Source organism: Argiope bruennichi, chromosome 10, assembly GCF_947563725.1.
Source record: "Argiope bruennichi chromosome 10, qqArgBrue1.1, whole genome shotgun sequence".
NCBI classification, from domain to species: domain Eukaryota; kingdom Metazoa; phylum Arthropoda; class Arachnida; order Araneae; family Araneidae; genus Argiope; species Argiope bruennichi.
The window spans coordinates 89,609,626-89,634,226 of NC_079160.1; the positions used below are offsets into that span (position 1 = coordinate 89,609,626).

Here is a 24,601-nt window from a genome sequence, read left to right on the forward strand (position 1 = left end):
TTAGATAAATCGATTCATTCAATGTTGAGAAAGAATTCTTAAAATAAGTCCGTTGAAAAGATGAGATATAATAAACATGTAGACCAGGGTTGCCACTCAAATCTTAAAAAAAAAAAAAAAAAAAAAAAAAAAATCCCTGGGTTTTCCCTGTACGTATATTCAAGATACGAGGAAGTGCAAAAATAGCACTCATGTGCTAGATATAATGCAATATGATTTTAAGAAGTGAAAAAAGCAAGGAAAGAAACATTATTTGAAATTAGAATACAATTACATCAGCATTTGAACCATTTAACATTATTTGAAATAATAATATATTAAAAGAATTTTGATATTTACACACACAGACACACTAAAAAAAATTCTCTTTCCATATTATCTAGAATTTAGCAAGACAAAATTTAAGTATTAAGGGGGGATATATTACATCTCGTGTTCTTTAATTGTAAGTCACCTAAAATTAAGAATTCATGTGAAATAAAACAAAAACGCATTTTTGTTATCATGATACAAATCATTTAATGATTTTTTAACAACAAAAAAAATTACAAAGCAAATTTTTTATTTATTTATTTATTTATCCCTTTTTGCCAACTCATGAATTTGGACAAGAATTTCTGCAGGTTTCACTACTGTCAGTTTCATGGAGGTATTCCTTAACAAATAAGGTACGACATTTTTGTGCGGCCTAACATACATTTTTAGCTATTCCACTTTCAGTGAACATATGTGAAAATATTCCTAACATATCATTGAATGCATTAAAGGACGAATGGCACTTCATATAACATAAGAATTAAGAAAACTAAATGACTAAAATAATTTTATATTAAACATTTAGAATTTTTTCAAAAATTTCTGTTGAAAAATTTGATTAACTGTAAAAAATAATGATTATGAGAAATTTTCTTTAAAGTTGTAAAAACTTCTTTAAATATGAGAAACATATTCTAGTAAAAGAAATCTAAATTATCTAGTAAATCATCAAAGAGAAAGATTTCATTCAGTTCTGGAATCCAAGCATATCAGAAAACAAAGCGACAAATTCATCATTTCATTACACTGATGAATATTTGCTTTAAAATTATCAGCTCTCAGGGAAACAAAAATTTCATAAACACAGAGTTCTTTGAAATGTTTACCAATATAATAATGCTTCATTAAAAAATCTTTATTAAAACATATTATGTAAATTTAATATAAATATTATAATAATATTTTTCCGTTTGCACAAAAACAGTAATGTCTATTCAGATATAGTTTTTACTGAAAATGCTTTTACTACATACATTATAAACTAAATTGACGAAAGAATACATTATAAAATGCCTTAAAACATACATATTAATAAAAGGTTTTTGCTATTTATTAAGTGAATGCTTATATAAATTATCTTTCCAAGAAAAATTTTTATTACATACTTCACAGGAGTAAGATTTTTCACTTGTATGAGTTCCATAATGTTTTTTTAAATAACGTGTCTGAAAAAATTCTTTATTGCATACCTCACAAACAAGATTTTTCCTTTGTATGGGTACGCAAATGTACATATAAGTTACTTTTGTTAATAAACTTTTTATTACATTCATCACAAGAATAAGGTTTTTCATTTGTATGGGTTCGATAATGAATATTTAAATGCTGTTTCCGAGAAAATTCTTTATTGCATACATCACAAGAATATGGCTTTTCATTTGAATGAATACGAAAATGTACATTTAAATCACCTTTCTGAGAAAATTTCTTATTGCACACATCACAAGAATAAGGTTTTTCATTTGTATGAGTTCGACAATGCTTAACCAAATAACTTCTCTGAGTAAATTCTTTCCTGCAAATATCACAAGAATAGGGTTTTTCATTTGTATGAGTTCGATAGTGCTCTTTTAAATGATATTTATCAGAAAATATTTTATTACATACATCACAATAAGATTTTTCATTTGTATGAGTTCCATAATGTTTTTTTAAATAACGTTTCTGAGAAAATTCTTTATTGCATATATCACAAACAAAAGATTCTTCCTTTGTATGAGAACGTAAATGAAGGTTGAAATTACTTTTGAAAGAAAATTCTTTCTTGCAAAGATCACAAGAATAGGGTTTTTCATTTGTATGAGTTCGATAATGCTCATTCAAATGATATCTTTCAAAAAAACTTTTATTACATACATCACAAGAATAGGATTTTTCATTTGTATGAATTCGATAATGTCTCATTAAAACATTTTTCTGCGAAAAATTTTTCCCGCATAAATGGCATGAATGTGGCTTTTGATTAATATGAGTACATAAATGCAGGTTGAAACTATTGTTAAGAGAAAATTCCTTTGTGCATACATTACATGGATATCGCTTTTCATTTGCACCAGTTTGAAAATGCTCTTTTTTAGCTTTTTTATCTGAGTTGATTAGAATTTGCACATTCGTATCAGAGCTAAATGTCTCAACGCAAAGATCACTAATGACATCTTTTACATTTGATTCGACAGAAGTTTCCATCCTCTGTAGAAATTGCTAACAGAATGAGCAGAAGATGCAAAGAGAGATGATTTTTTCTTCAGGAATTGCTTGCTGCCAGTCTTCACATAATATCAACATCCTCAACAACCATCTAGAAAAAAATAAATTCATTATTATTATCATTTTACTTAACCATATTTATATTACCAGCAGAATTTGTAATGCAAAAAAGAGTTTTATTTTGTTAGTGTTTGGAAAAATCACCTTATTAAAATAAAAAAATATTGGTACAATTTCCTGAAACTTTACAAAATTAATTACCAAAAGCATTTCATATGTAAATGGTTATTAATACAAAAAATTGGAAGTGTTCTTTATTCGATTAATTTATTTCTACCGCCGTCTGAAACACTGACCCTTTTGATCCGTGTCAATATCGGAAGCGAAATCCCAACTTCTGTTTTGGTAGCTTGCGATAAATAAAGCTAAGCATGAATAAAAATTAGGTATGGAATTGTAAACTTCAAATTTTATTTACATTTTTTATGCTGAATTATAGCAACGATTAATTAGATGAGGTTCGGAATTTTTATTATTTTATATAAATGCTGATTCATAATATTTTCATCGCAGTTGGAGATTATTGAAAATATTTTCTTTTAAAATTATTTTTATTTAGTATTTTACTTTTTTCTGTTTGTGGATTACTATTTGTTTCAAACCAATCGTAATAGTTAGTTTTGATTTGTTCGTAGACATAATGGATTGAGAAAAACTCACTGCAAGGAAACAAAATCTGTATTCTTATTGTCACGTTTATAGGCTTAAGAAGAGAACACTTTTGAACAATATCACTTTATTTAAAGTAAACCAAAGACCTCGGTTACTACAAATGAAGCTCTTATATATACATGTAGAATGTTCTAGAACATTCCTAGAACTAACTAAAGAGGAAATGACGTACAAGGATTAAGGAAATTATAATAATTTGAATATTCCAGAAACTTCTGGAAGAACTGAAAGGAAAATAAATTAATAAATAACAAATTTTTTTCCCGAGGATCGAACCAGCAATCTCTTTGCCCGCAGTCCGATGTCTTATCAACGAGCCACGGAGACATGTGGCTAGCTTCGTTGCATTGCTTCCTCCTCAAGAGAACAGCGTCTCGATGTTATAGACGAAGGTCCTTAGAGCGTGATCTTGTCATGGGTCCGGTATAGGGCGGGGTCGTCTTGTGAAAATCCACTTCGTCTAGATCAGGATTCCGTATGTCCTGTCCCACGGTCGTGAAATCTGAAAATATATCCTCTTGGGCTTCTGGAGCGTAAAAGGGCTTCATCCTCAGCACATGAACAATGTCCTTTGACTTACGTCTCCTAGAATTTGGATCAAAGTCCTGGACCTCGTAAGTGACCTCCGAAAGTTGACGCAGGACTTCATACGGACCGAAATAATTCTTGAGAAGCTTTTCGGAGCGGCCCACCTTCCTTATAGGAATAAAGATCCACACTAAGTCACCAGGCCGATACAGCACTGCGCGATGTTTTGAATTATAATGACGTCGGTCTTTCTCTTGGGCATCAAAGGTGCGGATTCGAGCCAACTGACGCGATTCTTCTGCGCGGGTTACTAGCCCCGTGACATAGTCTTGTCCTGTATCCTCGATTGGGTGATGGAACATAGTATCGAGTGTAGTTTCGGCTTCCCGCCCAAATGTCAGGAAGAATGGAGTATACCCAGTGGTGCTCTGTTTAGCCGTATTATAAGCAAAAGTGACGAACGGCAGAATTAGGTCCCATGTTTTATGTTCGATATCGACGTACATCGACAGCATATCCGCTAACGTCTTGTTGAAGCGTTCCGTGAGTCCATTCGTCTGCGGGTGATAGGCGGTAGTCATCCTATGCACCACGTTGCATTGATTGTTAATTTCGGCTACGAGCTTTGACTGGAAAACTTGACCTCGTTCCGTGATAATGGTTCTAGGGGCTCCGTGAGTTAGAAGAATCTCTTCCACGAAGAACTTTGCTACTTCTGGTGCTTCTGCAGTGGGAATGGCTTTTGTGACGGCGTATCGTGTAAGATAATCCGTACACACGATTATCCACCTATTTCCTTCTTGCGACTTCGGAAATCGACCAAGCAGGTCCATCCCTACACGCTCGAACGGGACTTCGGTTGGAGGTAGGGGAACCAAGTATCCGGGTGGCTTCAGAGGAACCGTCTTTCGTCTTTGGCACTCCCTGCAATGCCTTACGTAATGGCAGACGCTTCGAAAAAGTCGGGGCCAGAAGAACCTCCTCCGAAGACGATCGTACGTCCTTGAAAATCCAAGACGTCCAGCTGTAGGCTGGTCGTGAAAATGACGAAGGATTTCTAACCGCATTTTCTTAGGAATGACTGGAAGCCACTGTTTTCCGGATGGGTCAAAATTTTTCTTGCAGAGTATGTCATTCACTATAGAGAACCCCGAACTTGATAAATCTGGCGACTCCTCGCAAGCCTTGATATGCTGGGCCAGTGATGGATCGCGACGTTGTTCCGACACCAAATCAATCATTGCCGCCAGGGTCTCTGTTTTCAGCACGTTGTCGTCAGGCACAGGATTTCGGGACAGACTATCAGCGTCGGCATGCTTCTTTCCACTTTTGTGAACAATACAGACGTCATATTCCTGAAGCCTCAAAGCCCATCTTGCTAATCGACCAGAAGGATCTCGTAAATTAGCTAACCAGCATAGCGAGTGATGATCCGTAATTATTTTAAAGGACTTCCCAAAGAGATATGGACGGAATTTTGCTATCGCCCATATAACTGCAAGGCATTCGCGTTCAGTGGTCGAATAGTTTCGCTCTGCTTTGGATAGGGTCCTTGAAGCATATGCAATGACTCTTTCCTTTCCGTCTTGCTGCTGGACTAACACAGCTCCAATACCGTACCCACTGGCGTCGGTATGCAGTTCGGTGGGAGCGTCTTCGTCGAAAAGTGCCAACACAGGTTGCGAAGTCAATGCTGATTTAAGGTCTCTGAACGAGTCTTTTTGAGCTTTATTCCAGCAGAATTTAGCGTCCCCTTTTAAGAGCTCTTGGAGAGGCTTAGCCCGAAAACAGAAGTTTTGGATGAACCGTCTGTAATAAGAGCACAGTCCCATGAAACTTCTTACATCGTGCACAGTCTTCGGTGTAGGAAAGTTGGTGACAGCGGACACTTTATAGGGATCAGGTTTCACGCCTTTTCTGGAAACAAGATGTCCAAGTATTTTGATCTCCTTGGCTCCAAAATGGCACTTTTTCGGATTTAAGGTAAGTCCGGCTTCCTGTATGCAAGAAAGTACGCAATGCAGCCGATGCAAATGTTCAGAAAAGGTCTTCGAAAATACAATTATATCGTCCAAGTAGCAGAGGCACATCTTCCACTTTAAGTGACGTAATAAATTGTCCATAGTTCTTTCAAACGTTGCGGGTGCGTTACACAATCCGAACGGCATTACCTTGAATTCATACAGCCCTTCACTAGTGATGAAGGCCGTTTTCTCCCTATCTGCCTCGTCCACTTCGATTTGCCAATACCCCGAGTGCAGGTCCATCGATGAGAAGTATTGAGCTCCTTTCAAGCAATCCAAAATGTCGTCGATTCTGGGTAAGGGATAGACGTCTTTTTTAGTAACTCTGTTCAGACGACGATAGTCCACGCAGAAACGCCAGCTGTCATCTTTCTTACGAACTATCACCACTGGAGACGACCATGGACTCTCCGATGGTTGAATAATATCTCGCATCAGCATCTTATCGACTTCATCGTTGATTATGCGTCGCTCCACTGGCGATACCCGATAAGGTCGTTGGCTGATCGCAGGGTGGTTTCCGGTGTTTATCCTGTGTTTTACGTTGATCTTGCGGTTTTGGCGCTGTGGTCCACGATGGAATGAATCTTGAAAATTTCGCAGCAGATTTTGCATCTGCTTCCGCTGCTCAGCACTCAGGGTCGCGGCCATCATTTGGGAACAGTCGATTGGGTCAGTGTACGTCGAGACTTCCACATCGGCAAATGAAGGCACTTCGGTCAGAGTATTTAGGCCGTCGGTGCTGAAAGAATTAGCGTAACCAACACACATGCCTCTTGGGATGTAGCGTGCTTGTGTTTGCCCGTTGGCCACCCAGAGCATACCCTTGTTTTGGAAAAAAGAGGCTATAGTGGAGGGAATGGCAATTCCTTGATTGATGCTTAGACTTTTATTCCCTTCCACAACTAAATCAGTGGCGTCATGTACGTCCGGTGATTGCACTATAATACGTTTGAAGGAACAACCAGGTATGATAAAGTCCGAAACGGCATACAAGTTGAAAGTCTGAGGCGCCGTCTGTTCTTGAAAAACGTCATCAAATGCGAGTTCAGCTCGGCCACAGTCCAAGACAGCTTGTGATGCTTTTAAGAAGTCAAAACCCAAAATGATGTCATGGCTGCAATTCGGCATAACAATGAACTGGTAGGGCTGTGTTCGGTCATTTACGGTAAGTTGAAAGACACAAGTTCCTAACGGCTTTGCATAATTGCCGTCGGCGACCTTCAGAATAATGTTTTCTGAGTCGCTGAACATGACTTTCCGCCGTTTCCGCCGGTATGCTTCGGAGACGACAGAAAAAGATGCACCAGAGTCTACCAGCGCTTTGCCGGGATGGTCGTCAAGAAGAACGTCGATGCGATTCCCGTGCAATTTAGCGGCAAATGGAGGATTCTGAGAAATCGCGGCCTCACCTCCAACACAGGTCGCGGAACTTAGTTTTCCTCATTTCGGCGGTTCGGCGACTGGCTATATCTTCTGTAGGGAGACGGCGATCTATAACGGCGGGTAGGCGATCGTCCTCGACTCGGACTTGGTGAAGGATTTCTGCCCGTTTCTCGATTGATGTCAGCGGTACGATTGTATGTCCGGTAAGATGTAGCGTCACGTCTGTCGTTCTTGAATTGGTCAACAAATGAAGATCTTCTATCTCTGCAATAGCGTACTACGTGACCTGGGCGGCCGCAATGGAAACAGACTGGCCGATTGTCGGTGGTACGCCATACGTCGGTTTTCCTCGGCATCTGGTTCTGTTGAGGCCATGAAGTCTGGGCAGGCCTACTATATATTGGTTGCATGCGGCGTTTAGGTGCTTGAGCGACTCTTCCCAAGTTTTCACGAGATATAGGAGCCAACGATTGCTCGATTTCCTCTCGTACGATGCTTTCGATGGATTGTAGTTCGGAATATTGGCTTTCGACTTGTGGTGCAGTCATTCTTTGTATTTCTTCCCGAACAATTTTGCGTATCAGCGATGTTAACGGTTGCTCCTCGTCCACGGAAGCTATGGGAATAACATTGGGTAAACGAGAAAACTTCTGACGTCTAATTCTTTTTTGTTGCATTTCCTCGATGTACTGGCAACATTTAATGAAATCGACTGTCGTTTTTACCTCTTTAGGTAACAGTGCCTGGTACACATCTTCTGCGACTCCTTTCATTAGGTGGGACACTTTTTCTTCGTCGGACATGTTTGGATCTATTTGGTTGCAAAGTCCTAGTACGTCTTGAATGTAGGATTGTGTAGCTTCACCAGTATTTTGCGCTCAGCCTTTCAGACGATCTTTTGCTCGCCTTATATACAGTTGGGTGTCACCAAAGGTTTTTGTCAGTTCTTCTTGAAATTCGGCCCACGAGTTCAGTTTATCTTCGTTATTATCAAACCAAGTCCGGGCGGTCCCATCCAGGAAAAAATATACATTAGCTAAGCAAAGTGTGTCATCCCATTGATTAAATTTCGATACTCTAAGGTATTCTTTCATCCATTTGGTCGGATCTTGTCCAGGATCCCCTGTAAAAATTGTTGGCTTTTTGGGCTCCCTTATTAGGGAGGAGAAATCAGAATAGGTTGAGGTTTTTCTTCTCCTTCCGGCATTTCCGTGCGATTGGGTAGTTTTCGTGGGGCAACAACGAAAGGTCCAAATTCCGGAGGAAGATTTAAGAGTCTGCGGCTTCGCCGTATTTCTTCCGCTTCCAGACTGAGAAGTTACCCGGCGCCTCCACCAAACTTGTCACGTTTATAGGCTTAAGAAGAGAACACTTTTGAACAATATCACTTTATTTAAAGTAAACCAAAGACCTCGGTTACTACAAATGAAGCTCTTATATATACATGTAGAATGTTCTAGAACATTCCTAGAACTAACTAAAGAGGAAATGGCGTACAAGGATTAAGGAAATTATAATAATTTGAATATTCCAGAAACTTCTGGAAGAACTGAAAGGAAAATAAATTAATAAATACCAAATTTTTTTTCCCGAGGATCGAACCAGCAATCTCTTTGCCCGCAGTCCGATGTCTTATCAACGAGCCACGGAGACATGTGGCTAGCTTCGTTGCATTATTATACATTTATGTAATACAAATTATATATTTATAATAATATATTTATGGAATACAAAAGTGTAATACAAATATATTTGTTAAATTTTATTTCTTAAGCACTCTACAATGTGCAGGAGATTTTTTTATTGCATCTTTCATCAGTTAATATGTGACAATCGTATCCAGATATTAATAATAAAATAGCAGGCCGTCAAGAGGGACACATCTTCTAGTTATATATACATTTATCCATCAATAATTATTTTTATCTAAGATTATTTTTTATTTTACCTTTTCTATGGTTTTAATTTTTTTTTATCCATCGATCTGCACACACGCACACACACATAGAGACACACAGAGAGAGAGAGAGAGAGAGAGAGAAATCAAGCCGAATTTCTTAATCGTCATTTGGCAACAGCTCAGATGTTCGAATTGTTTACATGCTTGCTTCGACGGAAAATCCAAGATTTTTTATTTTTTAAAGTTAAATAACAAGAAAGAATGAGTTCAAATTCCAGCAGTTTCGATTATAAATTGAAATCCTCGAAATCGAGAAGTTAGGGCAAATAAAAATACTGAAGAATCATTCATAAGAAACACATTTGGAATAAATGAAATAGAAATGTAATGCGTTTTTACCGAATTACAGGAGCGACGTTACCGAATTAGGAGCATCGCCAACTAATTTTACCACTCTGAAGTATAACAAACAACACAGAATACTCTATCATTGTTACTCAAGTGTAATTTTTTAAAATGAAACAATTAAAGTACAAAAAAATTGAAATCTGCTATCGCAATTTCAGGTTATCATGTGAGAGCATTATTTTTTAAAGTCACGTGGTATCAATATATTTAGAAAACGTTGGGTCCCCCCCCCCATCTCAAAATCGTTCGAGTCCAGAACCAGATTTTTTCCCCCTTCTTTTTTTGCACAAATCCGGTTTAAACTGGTTTGGAATGATCATGTGACTATTATATTGTGCAACGTCAAACTGCGATGATTTTTTTTTTTTTTTCATCTCAAAATCATTCGAGCTCCAAAACTTTTTTTTGCCAGCTAGAAAAATTTAAAAATTATATATATATATATATATATATATATATATATATATATATATATATATATATATATATATATATATATATATATATATATATATATATATAACTTTCGATGATACTACTCATCGCTGTTTCGCGTAAATTCTCATTTTCTTCTCTGTGCTTTTTTGGGCGATAATTTCTTATGACAATGTCCTTTATTGGCCAGAAAGGAGAATCGGATACATGGCGGACATTCGCTCCAAGTTGTAACATTTTGTCGGCGAAAAATCGCTAAATGTGACAACCTTCTTTATCATTCTCTAATAAACCTAAGAAAAATTGATGCCTCAAAATTGCAAATCGCCATTGATGAGCCTTTTGAGGCTTCATAAACACCAAACCAAAACAACATCATGTTCTCACACGATAATATGATAAAAATAATATAGTGTCGTTAAAATAATATAGTATTTTTTTTGTGATAAGTTATAGTACAAGTTGATTAACATGACTAAATTAATCGCATTAATACTAACAATCTTCGATAATTATTCTGTTATTAACATTATATCGTGAAATTTTATGAAATACATCTTATCAAAAAGAAAAAAAAGAAGTAAATTCAATTTTGATTTTAAAGAATAATTATATTTTAAAAATTGATAGTTTAATTTTGAAGAAAAATTTATTTATTATTAATTTTATTATGAAATTTTTAATGAGAAATTTATGTTAGCATTTCACGCAATTAGAAATAATTTAAAGTTAGTTTTAATAAGGAATGCATTTACAATTTTTTAATACTAGCAGAAATGCATAATTATATGACAAAAGAATAAAATGAGCTGGAATATCGCAGTGATCTCAAAAGAATCAAAACGTGATTCTTGGGGTTTGATAAGCGGAGTGAACAAGGCATGCAACCACCCAATTTTCAATTAAAAAAGCAATTGCTTGAAAACAAATCAATGTATTTAATATTTTGATCAGATGAAATAAAAGAATTTTCTACGTCAGAGTTCGGCACAGAAACTGCTGGCATCAAGACACATTTCTGTTTGTAATGCAAAATTATAAATGCATTCATTATTAAAATTAAATTATTTCTAATTGCATGAATACTGACATTAATTTTCCATCAATAATTAATTAAAAATCACCAATTTCAAATTTTTCTGGTAACAGAGACATATTGCTTGATAACGGATTCTAAAACACTTTGCGCATGCGTTAGGATAGGTTTAATTCGACAAAATAGGAGTGAGAGGAAAGATGAAAGGAAGGGATGTTTACATTTAACAAAAAAATAAATGGATTGTTCGCAGACTGAATTAAAATAATAAGGTCAGAAACAACACGATATTCACATACACGTGGAAGAAAATGAATAAAAAAAGTACCTAATATGGCGAAAATCAAGGTCGAATCAAGGGTGAAGAATTCCGGAAATGCGCTCATCTCCCCTTAATGAGATAGAATCGTCGAAAAGTGGTCGTCTCGGAACACTGAAACGAACAGTACATATGTAAATGTTGGAAAATAAAAATATATAATTCGAAGATGTTTAAATATCAGTATTCAATTTGGTTCTTACATGTTTGCAAAAAAATGCATTTCATCAAAATGTGTCGATATAATGCTAATAACATTAAAATAATCAAACATAGCAAGGATTAATAAGATTAATTTAATGTGTCAATCAACTATGATTTTTTCTCATCACAAAAAAATACCATATTATTCTAAATTATATTTGAACAATAATGATAGAGCGTTCTGGTTGATTAGCTATATTTCAAATTGACGAAATGATTTGGCGATGCTCCTGTCATTCGGAAACTTGGCTCCATACACAAAAACACTTTACACCTTTATTTCGTTCATTTTGTCTCGATCTTCTTAGGACGGATTCTTGAACATTTTTATTTGCAATCTTGTTTCAACGGGATTGTGGAACTTGCGCTCAGTCGCATTTGCGCAAACTCATTAAAAAGTCCTATGCGCTTGCATTCTAGGTTTATTGGGATTTAATTACCTTTGGCAGAAAAGCTTGGCGTGCATCTAGAGGGGCTATAGAGAATGCACATTTCTCGTATTGATGAAAGAATGTTTGAGGCTCCTTTTCCTTGAAATATTCACCTTGATAAAACTGATAAGTTCTCTCTAAGAATGCTAGGAACATTTTTGAAAGTTTATTTTAGATTAGGCGCTCGGTGAGTTTTTTTTTTTTTTTCCGTTATTTTGATCTGATTTTAAAGATGAATAACAGTATTGAAGTTTTCGAAACATCAAGAGGAAAGCCATCAGTTGTGTATAAGGGATATCAATATCGGAAGTATCGCTGTAGCCTTGAAAAGGTGGTAACATGGCGCTGCGTTAACGAAAAGTGTGAAGGACTGCTGGAAGCAAAAGACAACTGTATTCTCTCTGAAATGCACCATTCTTGTAGGCCGGATGAAGCTCAAATCGACGTCAAGAAACATTTAGTAAAAATTAAAAGGAGAGTTCGAGATTATCAATCAATTACTAATTATCATCAATATTCGAATTTTTAATAATGAAAATAAAATAATTATTACATTTATAACCTTTTCTTTCGAATTACTTTTTTTTTTGGATATTATACCATGCAAAACTAAATTTATACTAAATATACAAAAAAAAATCATTTAATTATTACCCTGATTGTAATACAGTCAAAAAGAATTTGAAATAGTCTTTGAAAAATTGGCACTAAAAAGTATAGACATACCAAATTTTAGAATATCACAATTCTATAATAATTGCTGTAGATATAAAAGTATCAAAAATTGTTAATCGCAATAGTTTTTAATACATCGTTTTAGTAAGAGTAAAATTGTCTTAACATTTATTTAAATTATGGTCGCAATGGAAAATAAATTGAAGTAAAAAAAAAAATGTGCATAAGTGGATTACTTCGATTATGGGATTCAACCAATTATCTGCCCATAATTGTTTTAAATTATTCAATGCTACATTTTTTGTTACTTAAAAAATACTGGCGAAATATGGTCATATACAAGATTAAAAAAAAAATACTGATAGTCAGAGCTTTATTATATCGAAAGTCAATTTGATATTTAAAAAAATAGCATTAAGTGATAAAATAAACTTTTTTTATTTCAAAAACAATTCTTTATGCTATGAATAATAATAATAATAATGTATATATATATATATATGCAGCAGATAAATAATAGATTTCAAGAATTCTTCTGCCTTTTTTATACAAAAAGCAAAAAAAATCCGCCTTTGTCTATTTCAACACACATTTATGCCAAATATTCGTTTAAAAAATATTTCAAATCACGTGAATTCTACTTGCATAATCAATACTGCTCTTATACAGAGAAATATGTTATGATGTCTGATACAGAATGCATATTTTACAAAAAATATAAATAAACTAGATGTCTAAAAAGGACATTTTCACATACAAAATTTGAAAATTATATATTATATAGAATAGGCTATTTAATACATAGGTAATTTAATTTTTAGGCTATGACAAGACTTAAGTTTTGCTTCAAATTCAGGTTTCAACTATATAAATTAACGAAAAAATATATAATGTAATTGCTCAGTAAATAGACTTATTAGCGCGTTAAGCACAATTATCATTCCATAGATTTTGTTTCCTTCGCAATTATATTTGTAGCGTTAAGAAGAACATTAGCTTGTTGTTGCTTACTTTAAAAGGAGTGTTTTTAAAATAGAAGAAATAAGTAAAGTCTGTCACAATTGAATCATATAAATAGTTTTTAATGAAAACTGACAGAAAACTAATTTCAATAAAGGAAAAGCAGTAAATTCTTTGTAGTTTATTTGCCTTTAAAAATGGAATAAACTTCCTGAGAAATACGCTTTAATGTAGAATAAAACATAGCCTATTAAAACTGTTTCATCGGTTCAATTAAAGAAAATGGTTCCACAAATTAAATCACTAATTTTTTTAACCTCAATAATGCAAAATAGGTTTTGATTTTCAAGTTCATATCAGTATATAAAATCTGAACTCAAGATTGATATTTTATGAACTGTAGCATTTCCTTTTTTATTAGTTTGTTCTTCAAGATATAAAAGCACACAGCCTTAATTTTTTCTATTGTTTGGTGTCTTTGCTTTTGCTTTAATTTTTTTTTAAATTTCAATTAATGATAATGATTATAATTGCTTTCTGAGAGCTATGATAGACCTCTTCAAATTCAGAAAATAATTTTAATTCCAATTTAAGCTCTTTTTGAAGGAACTTTCCCCCCCCCCTCAAAAAAAAAAAGAATGACCTAACCTTATCTTTAAAGTATTTGAATGAAATTATGCTGTAATAAGTACTGAACTGTGGTCAATAAAATTCACTCTCAAATGATATAACGTTTTGTAGCTTAATTTCAAGCAGTTTAAATACTATTTTTCTTTTGCTAAAGCATATAACATATTTATTAACTTACATTAAAATTTTCATACTTACATAGCTGTGAAATTAGTTTTATCTTAAGGCCTAAATTTAAATATTTACTATTGTAATTTCAATTTTGATTACGATAAAGGTCCAATCTATATGAATCTATACTTTTGGCAAGAAATTGAGGGGCGAAAAAAGAAAAAGAACAAATAAAATATAAAGTAATATATTTTATTTCTAGCTTTCTTTCGTGCATAGATTTAAAACAAATTGAAAATTAGTAATAAATTATTGGCAGCGCTTTTAAGAAAATAGGCAGAAATTTGCTACTACATTACCTGCGAATAAAACTTTAGATCATGATACTGTATCTGAGAACTGTGCGTTTTAATGAAGTACATATTGATGTCGATTTGCTGGTACATTGGATTATGTATAGTTAAGTCTGACAGTAAATAAGCTAGAAAATGAGGTAATATATTTCAGATTTGAAAGAATTTCAGTAATTATCAACATTTTCTTATTGAAAATATGTTTTTTCCCCCTGAGAATTAACTATCAGTTATTTTTTTAAATTATTAATATGATTCCTATATTATTTTAGACAAAGCGCTTAATATTTTACAAAAGAAGAAAAAAATGCAACTTATTTGAACAATTTTAACGTAAAAAATATATTAGCTCATTTCAAGTATCAGCTTGAAATGAGCCAACTAACATGTAACATATGTATGTATGCTTGTATAAGCATACATACATATTTAAAGAACTAAACATTATTGATATCCATTTAAATTTGAATTTAAAGTACTTCCTATGTATGTTTTTTTTTCATTTTGTTAAATAAAGTTAAACCATAAGAGATATAAAGATTAAATCCTCATAAAACAAAAAAATTATACTTCACTTTATTAGATTAAATTTGTATTATGCACATTAAAATTATAATTTTTATAAATGTCTTCTGTGTGGAAAAATTATAAACGTGTTCCTTTATAATAAAATTTTTAGATCAAATTTCTCACATTTTATTTATTACTTTCAACACTCGTCTGAAACGCTGTAAGGGTCATCAGCATTTTTCCCACGGAAGCTTCATTTCGTTATCAGGGACATGGAGTATCATTCTTACTCTGACAGTGATTGATCACCATATGGCGGACATTGTAAAATCGCCAAATCTTACATGCAAAGATAAAGGTTATAAAGTGGTAACCTTTTTTAAACTGGAGCGCAAAAGACACTTTTTAATGAGTTAGCGTAAAGGCGACTAAGCGCAAGTTCCACACAACCACACAACCTTTTTCGCATTAACCACTTCCAAAACAACAGTGTTGTCTCAGATTTTCCACCAGACAAGCATGTAAACAATCCGTATGTGCCAGCTGCTGCCAGATGACGATGAACAAATTTGGCCTTATTTTGCATTTACATAAGCGTTTTATATACAGAAATAGCGAAATATCCAAACTTACTCAATATTTTTCCATATATATAGAGATTTGTAACTAATCTCAGAATTTGTTGCTATATATATATACTAGCCGCCTTTGGCGACCAGCCGGTTCGCCCATCTTAATGTTCGTTAAAATTTTAATAATTAAATATTTTATGCAATTCCTACTTTAATAACTTCTTCATCAAAATATTTTAAAACTTCAAATTTTGATATATAATTCACTCATAATATTATAAACGCCTTCAGTCACAACGTAATATGTATCTCTCTAATTTTCTGTTAGTTCCCGTAGAATTTATACTATAAATTAAAGTGGAAAGGATTAATCTGCAATTAATATAATAATATTTTTTACTGAAACAAAGTATTTTTTTGTAATATGATTACTGAAAAGAGTCACTGAGCGTTTAAACTTTATGGGCACTAAAAAATATCTTTCCTAATTTATGTAATATTTCAAGAATTTGTCAACAAAATATTCTCAGATTCATCATGACCAGAACGATTCATTAACAATGTTTAATTTTAAATGCATCAAACATTAAGAAAATAAAACGAATCGTTTAAAATAATCGGTCGAAAACAGGTTAAAAAAAACTACTTAAAAAACGATGTACTTAAAACTATAAGCGTATACAAAAAATATATAACTAACTTAAATACAATTTAATTACAAAAACATGCAACGAACCAAAAAATAATTTAAATCGAGTCCGCTTCCGTTGAAATGTAAATAATCATAATACAATGCGCATGCGTGAATTTTCAACGCCAGTTACGGAACGCAAATGCGTGATTTTTTCTACGCCAGTTGGGGTAACGCTATGCAGATTAGAAATTTTTAATTTCCTTTATTCTGTTTTATTTTAATTCAAAAGTACTTAAGAATGAATCTGAAAAATCGATTCATTAACAATGTTTAATTTTAAATGCATCAAACATTAAGAAAATAAATAGAATCGTTTCAAATAATCAGCCGAAAAATCTTAAGCCTAGCCTCATGACTGTTGGGGGAAAAAATTGAAGCCGTACTCATTTGGCGGTGGGGAAAATGAAAAGATTTTTTTTGGCGGGAAAGTTAGTTTTTAATTAATAATTAAAATTCTAATTAAAAATTCAAAAAAAGGGCTATCCTATCTTTTAAGTTAGATCAAACTGCACACGGTGTGCAAATTTGATTAAAATCGGTTAAGTAGTTTAGGAGTCCATCGCGGACAAACAACGTGACACGTAATTTATATATATTAAGATATATATATATATATATATATATATATATATATATATATATATATATATATATATATATATATATATATATATATAGAGAGAGAGAGAGAGAGAGAGAGAGAGAGAGAGAGAGAGAGAAGTATATTATAAACTTCACAACTTAATCATTGTATTCTCAGATAAGAGCATCCATGATATTAAAGACGTTTTCAATTCAACATATTTAAATAACAATATATTAACTCTGAGAAAATATTTTAGATATAAAACATAATTGTGCAGGTTTTTTTTCAATGTTAATTAGCATAAACATCAATTTTAGCCATTATAAATTTCTTAATATTTAATTCTAAATAATTCATTATAGCTTCTTAGGAACATGACAACATTTGACATTATTAATACTTAATTTTCTGAAACCATTTTAATACATAATGATAGCATGAAGTATTATTAATCTTTCTATAATGCTTTTTTTCATAATAAAGCAATATAATGATTTTGCATCATAATAAGTTTTATTAAGTAGTTTGCAGCGATTAAAAAAATTATAAATGAAACAAATAAAAATAATAAATATAAATTCTCTTTTCCAAATAAATATTTATATAAATTCCACACTCTTAGTATCTGAAACAATGTACTTCAAACTCTAGTAAAAAAGAAAATACATTGGAATTCTAGAATTTACATACAAGGGAGTACATGTATATTACATGCAGAAAAATGCACAATACTTATAAAAGCAAAATAAATATTACAAAGAATGCAACTTAGTAACAATGAAAAAAGAGAATTTAGTGTGTGGGGGGATGGGGGGTGACGTTGTAGCCAGGAAACAAACCTAAGGCATGGGAATGATTATGATTAAAAAATCCACAACCCTTTCCCCTGACCCTAATATAAAATGAATATTTTAACAATCTCTCGTGGGGTAAAACTGGACATAATGGCCTTTTCTATGAAGGAGAGAAATTATTTCTTTAGTTAAGAAAAACCACAAAAAGGCAGAAAACTTTCCCTTATTGTCTGTGCTTTCTTAAAGCTTAAATGATTCTACAATTAAATCACAGACAAAAACTAAGAAATTAAAACATAGTCAAACAATAAAATAATTTTAAAAAATATGTTTCATATATATTCCCATGATTATTATACACAATTTTACAAAAATGTGTTAAGGAATTTTTATTTAAATAATAGCTGCCTTTGGTAAACAGCTTGTTTGTCAAGAATATTGGTTATTTTTCAATAATTCCTAATCAAATTTCTGATACTGTTCTTACTCTTGTAAGCTGTGTAGCTGAAAAGTACATTTGTAATTTCAAATTATGATAGATATTAAATCTATACAATTTTAGAAGATTTGCATCTCTTTTTTCTAGGAATCACGCCCCTTTGTAATAAAATTTAGTTTTTTAATTTCAAAGTAGAAAACATGCAAATTTAACTAATATGGCATTGTGCTACAATTCAGTCCATATGAGCATAAAACTAATAATAATTTATGTGTGTATATTGGCTATAATTCATTAATATATATAATTATAAAGGAGTTTTGTTCATAAGTGCAATAAAAAATAAAGTATTGTAATCGTCAAAAAATTTGAACTCGATATTTGGACGAATATCCACGTTTTCGAAACTCTTGAGTTCGAAAAACACATTTTTGAAAATGTCCGCCTTTCTGCTCATGACAAAGATAACTAAAAAACACTTTAAGTTAGAGTTGAAATTTGGTGTACAATTTTTTAAACCAAATTTGCTGATTTCTATCAAATTTTGAGTAAAATCTGTTCAGAGGATGGTCATCTGCCCACCTGTTCGAATATAAGTTAACACAATAACTACAAAACAAAGAGATCTACATGGATAAGATTCAGCACATAGAATTAACATATATAATGTAGACACCTCTCAAATTTTGTGCAAAATCCAACTACTGGCTGATTTTCTGTTAGTCTGTATTTTCAGAAACATGTAAAAGCGATAATTCAAAAACATGATGACTTAGATATATCAAATATGGAATGGGATTTTGCGACTACAAGTGAGTTTCTTTGTTCCAACCAGTTCCAAAAACGTGTCTAAAACCAGCCCAAATTTGATATTTGGATACTATTAACGGCCTGCCATGGATTACTCGCCAAAAAAAAAAAAAAAAAAACTCGCCGAGGATGCCAAGGCAGATTTCAGTTAAAATGCTAAATGTCCGTCAAAAGTTAAAATGTCGCAACTATTGCACGCCAATGGCTTGCAAGGACATATCTGGCATGACATGTTTATCAAAGAGAATACGAGAAAGCTTTAGGGAAACAACTCCCACTGGTTAATGAAGAATTTAAGGGAGATTTAATTCAAAATAAAAATTTTGTCGGCTAGAGATAATAGCTATCTGGAAAACGTTTTCTTTTGATTGAAATAACTTGTTTAAATCATGTTTTCTAGCATTTGAACTAACAGCAGTTCGTAAGTTATCACAGCTCCGAAACTCATCAAAATAACACTTCTGTCTAATTTCAGCATATCAAATGGTCTGATCGTTACTTCATTTTTATAATCGTCTAAGGTTTGTCTCAGCAAACTCATCCTCAAGTCTTCTAACTGGCAGCAATCCGAACGCAAAATAATACTTTTCATTTTTGTAAGTATAATGGGGTTTTCTGCTGAAAATGCTACCACAAGAATGAAGAGAATGCTGTATATTATTAAATTTAATGTGGTATCCAAATAGTCGGCTTCAACCATTTCGAATGTTTTGTGAATTAGTTTGGTCAAGTTGTAGAATATCCCTGTCACGAAGAACGCCAAAACAAAGAAAATAATTAATGATATCCCATCATTTACATTCTTTACAATACAAACAGTTTTTCGTAAGGTCTTTAAAAAATCGTTTATATTTGCAAAGTCTTTTGTCACTTGCTCAAGAAATCTCAAGCTTCTTTTTAAAGAATAATACAATTCATTGAGAAGGAGATTACATAACAGAACAGTTAATAAGGGAAAGGCTTGAAAGACGAAACTAATTATTGCATACAATTTCACAAAAAGAAGCGATAAAAATGGATGTTCGATCTTCACATTTTTCTGTTCTTTTACAATGACAAGTAAAAAATTCTCAATAAACGTTGTAAGATCTGAAAGAACTAAGTTTCTTATGAATCTGAAAAGAATGTAGATATACAAAAGCAAACTTAGTAAAATAACCATTGATTTCCGATACTTTATATCATTTCGCTGTGGACCAAAGGCACCTGACTTTTGGTTTAGGAAATTCTGTAAATTTTCAATTTTGCTTGATATCAATATCCACAGGATAAGAAGAAATGAGCTTTGAAAGAAAAGAACAAAAAACACTTTTTGAAAGCGAAATGCCCAGTGTAATGAAATTATTACTAACAGACACATGACTCCAAACCAAAAACATTTGTACGCTGCGCACAATCCTAAAAACAATCGGGTAAAATAATTTCCATATGTCGTCTTTTTTACAAAATATATACCGAAAATTCGAAATGTGTAAATCAGAAATTTGCAGTTTTTTCTATGAAATTCTTCGAGAAATTCCATAAACTTCGTCATCATTTAAGCCCTGCAAGCCTTGAAGTAATGTTGATAATTTATTCTCAGACAGTAGAGATTGAAGTAAAAACGTCTCTCTTATATCAAAAGCTTTTGATCGATTTTTTTTCCCCACTTAGCCATAATCAATAAATCAATAAAAGGAAATAACCTTTTTCAATACTTGTCTAAATAAAATGACGGATTGAAATATCATTTTTCGATATATATTGTTAATTTTTTATCGATATAAAATAACAGGAAAACTATAATCTCTTTAACTATACTATATTATTATTTTGAATTTTTAGAAATGTGTTATTTTAAAATTTTACTGCGATGGCTTATAGTAAATGTTCTCATATTCTATGTTACAAAGAAAAGCACTTATATACTTTTAGAATGGCTACTTTCAGCGTAAATTCTGGAAAATAAATAATTGATTGCTACAATCAAACAAGATATAATTAGAAAAACTAATCGTTATACAAGTGTTAAAAACATATTGACAATATCGATATTATTTACAAATATGTTAGGCAATACCTGAGATTCTTTTTGTTTCTATATAATTAGAATATCTTATAAATATTTTTTTATATTCTCACAAATGGTTCTAACTTAAAAAAAAACAGAAAACATCAAAATGCAGCTTATGATAATGGCATAAGTTATTTGAACGCTGATAATAGCATAACTTTAAATTAATGATTTATATGTTATAATAATATAGGATAGAAATATATAATAAATTTTATCCTATATTATTATAATAGATAATAAATGTCTGTGTTTCAAAAGCACAGGCATTTATTTCCCCCCCCCTTTGCTTTCATTTCACATTATTATTATTTTTTCAAATTTGATAATTTGTTTTTATCAGTCTAAGGTATCTATAGAGTTATTAATAATAATTTTTTGCTTTGCTATAAATCGGCGACAGATTTATTTTATTTTCATTATAAAGAAATTAAAGCAAAATTAATAATTCTGCTTATATTTGACCAGATTCCCCAATAAAAAAAATATCTATGATGATGCTACGATATGTTTCGCTTTCTTTTAAAGATTTTTTCTTAATGTCAATGGTAAAGCATGTATCATCAGTGTAAAATGACGTTTCAATAGACCAGGAACAAAATAAATAAATAAAAACAGCTATAATGTCATAGTTCTACGAAAACCTTTTAAAAACGCATCTGCTGTCAAAGAAGCATACGTAATAATAAAGCAATATGGGTAAAAGCAGGTCAACCTTTTAAAAACGCATCTGCTTTCAAAGAAGCATAATAATGCAATACTGGTAAAAGCAGGTAAAAAAAATATATGCGATTAAAAGATATTGATGAAAATTGCCATTTATGCTTTATTCATTGCCTACGCGATTTCGAGCTTCAATTATTCGTTGCCTTCAATTATGCAAAAACTCCAACGAAAACAACATCATGTTCTCACATGATAATAAACTGAGAAACAAAAAGAAATTAAATATTAAAACGTTAAAGAAAGAAACAGAAATGCTTTAGACTAACTATATAGTTCGTTTTAATATTTTTTCTGACCCAAAATCTAAATGGTAATTGCTTCTGTAAAAATCATACAAAATTTTACTCAAAGTCTGCTTTTTATATTCTGCAATAAAAAAAAACGAAAAGCTTTTGTCTCTTAGTTATTGAAAAAGGGAACAAAAACAAGTAATTTAAATCCTAGTGAAATTATGGAAATGTTATTCTATTTCTTAATTGTAATAACTAATAATAGAGAAAAACTTAAATTCAATAATTATTAAGAAAATAAATGGTGTTAATAAGAATGTGATCAGAAAACAAAGCTAAAAGCAATTTTTTTTTTTTTTTTTTTTTTTGTTATATTTTAAAAAGAAAGACTTTGAGGGTAGAGTTAGTGAATGTTTCAGCAACATACTAAAAATTAGTCGTCTTTTTTTTTTTTTTTTTTTAATGAAATAAAAGTTTAAAACTCAATGAGTTCCAGTATAAGGCAGAATTTAAAATGAATAAATATATGCCAACTGGGTGTATTTAAAAATTCAGATATAAAACAAAATTTTAGAATTTCTAAAGAACTATACAAGAAATTCAAACAATTTAGGAAATATATTATTGCATATAATATTTATTATGCAGATATATTTAAGATAACATAAAAAATTATTTCTATGAAATAATGTGTTTCAAACTCGTACAGAAAAACATTAGAAATTTCTAGTTTCTATTCAAAAGTTTAACAAGATTTCTGCAAAATGGAATGCCCTCCTCTACAACTATATTAGTACCAAATTTTATTTTTGCCTTACAGAACAGACTAGACAGATGCGTACAAGCATTTAAGTAGCAGTGCTTTGTTCAATTATATAATTTTTAACTCTTTTGTCAAATTGGCCCTGAAAATTCTATAATAATGGGAGAGTTTCTGTTTCAAATGACAGGTGCAGAATATAAAGCAAATTATCACTAAGAATACTTTTATTTTATATAATGAATTCCACATTTGAAAGAAACCAAGCAAAAACGACCCTTTAGCATAGCATTGTCATGTTGGGCCAGATTAGCAGTGATAGAGTTAATACATTAACATTTCATTTTATTTTCCATAATATTCACAAAAGTAGCTACAAAACATTAGATTCGGTAAGGAAGTAATTATGAAAGTGTAAATAAGGAGATTATAAAGCATAGTATGATGATGTCACTAAGAAAATTGTAATATTAAATAAGTCAAATATTTTTTTTACTACATAAAAATAATTAGGTAAATAATAATACAACCTAATAGATAAATTGACTCAATATACGATTATGTGTAAAAAAAATAATCTGGCATTAATGTTTATGTAAAGTGTACCTATACATTTGTTTTGTGTTATAAAATTGCAATTTGCAAAGTCAATTTTTTTACATATGAAAAAAAAATATTGTTTTTCTAAAGAGAATAAACAATAAAATATTTGAAACATGTGAAAAGCTTGTCTTCTACATACAGGGTCCCAGTAATTTCCATACTGCAAACAATAAGAATCAGTGGTGGATTCATAACTAAGCAGCTGATTAAAACCAAGAGGCTGAGAGGGAACAACAAGCAGATTGTTTACAAAATTTTTATTTTCTAAATTGCCAAATAAAATTATAAAAAATAAAAAAATAGCTTCTATGAATGGTAAAGTATTTTAAAATGGTAATGCTTTATCAGATATTATTGATTAGCTTCTTTTATGTTTCATTACTTTCGCCTTAATTCTTAGAATATTTATAAAATCTAATGTTTGCTTCAATAATATTGTGTACAAACAGGGATGTCAAGCAGTCTAGTGACATAATAGATAAACAAAAACATGTTTTCAAAGTCAATAAATTAAAAGAAATATGAACTTAATTAAACTATTCATAAGTTAAAAATGTGAAACTAGACTGACCATCTTAATAAAAGAAAAGCATATTATCCAATTCAAAAATATTACTTCATAAATTGGAACTAATTAAAAAGTAAATGGTCTACCTGTCACGTAAACGAGTTAATGCGAGCAAAAAAATATTAAAATATCTTCTTCATTTCCCCACAATTTTTATTCATTGAATGCAATCCATAATAATAATTTTGGGAGAATTTCCTCATCGATTACATACATTGCTCCCCTTATATCTAAATTGTTTACATCTTGAATAACGCTATCTGCTCTTCGTTGTGAATTAACAACAAAGTTGCCAGATGTCAAATTTTGAGAAGCGGATAGCGAGAGAATGATCATGCAATATAGATTGCAAGACCTTGACAATTTTCTGAAGAGGAACGACTGTCTCTGCGCATGCTCACATATAACTGGAGAAAACAAGTAATATGTTGCTAAGCACGAAGTGAAGAAATAAGAATACAGATAGAGATGCATAATCCACGATTTTTTGAATAACAAATAATATTGCTATTGTTATTTTTAAATATGCGTTCCAAATATCTGTTATTTCAATCATATTATTAATTAAAAAATATTACTTAATATTAAATATAAAATTTAT

At 31.5% G+C, this 24,601-nt stretch overlaps 1 protein-coding gene across 1 annotated transcript; it reads right to left on the bottom strand.

Annotated features, from left to right (window-relative positions):
- Positions 1-563: 563 nt before the first annotated feature.
- LOC129989169 (zinc finger protein 239-like) lies at positions 564-24,293 on the bottom strand. The gene is made up of 3 exons (XM_056097534.1): positions 24,087-24,293; positions 11,301-11,405; positions 564-2,614 (listed from the first exon to the last, which is right to left on the bottom strand). Exon 3 carries the CDS (start codon positions 2,500-2,502, stop codon positions 1,507-1,509), a length of 996 nt encoding a protein of 331 aa, XP_055953509.1. The 5' UTR covers positions 2,503-2,614; positions 11,301-11,405; positions 24,087-24,293; the 3' UTR covers positions 564-1,506.
- Between the last annotated feature and the right edge of the window lie 308 nt (positions 24,294-24,601).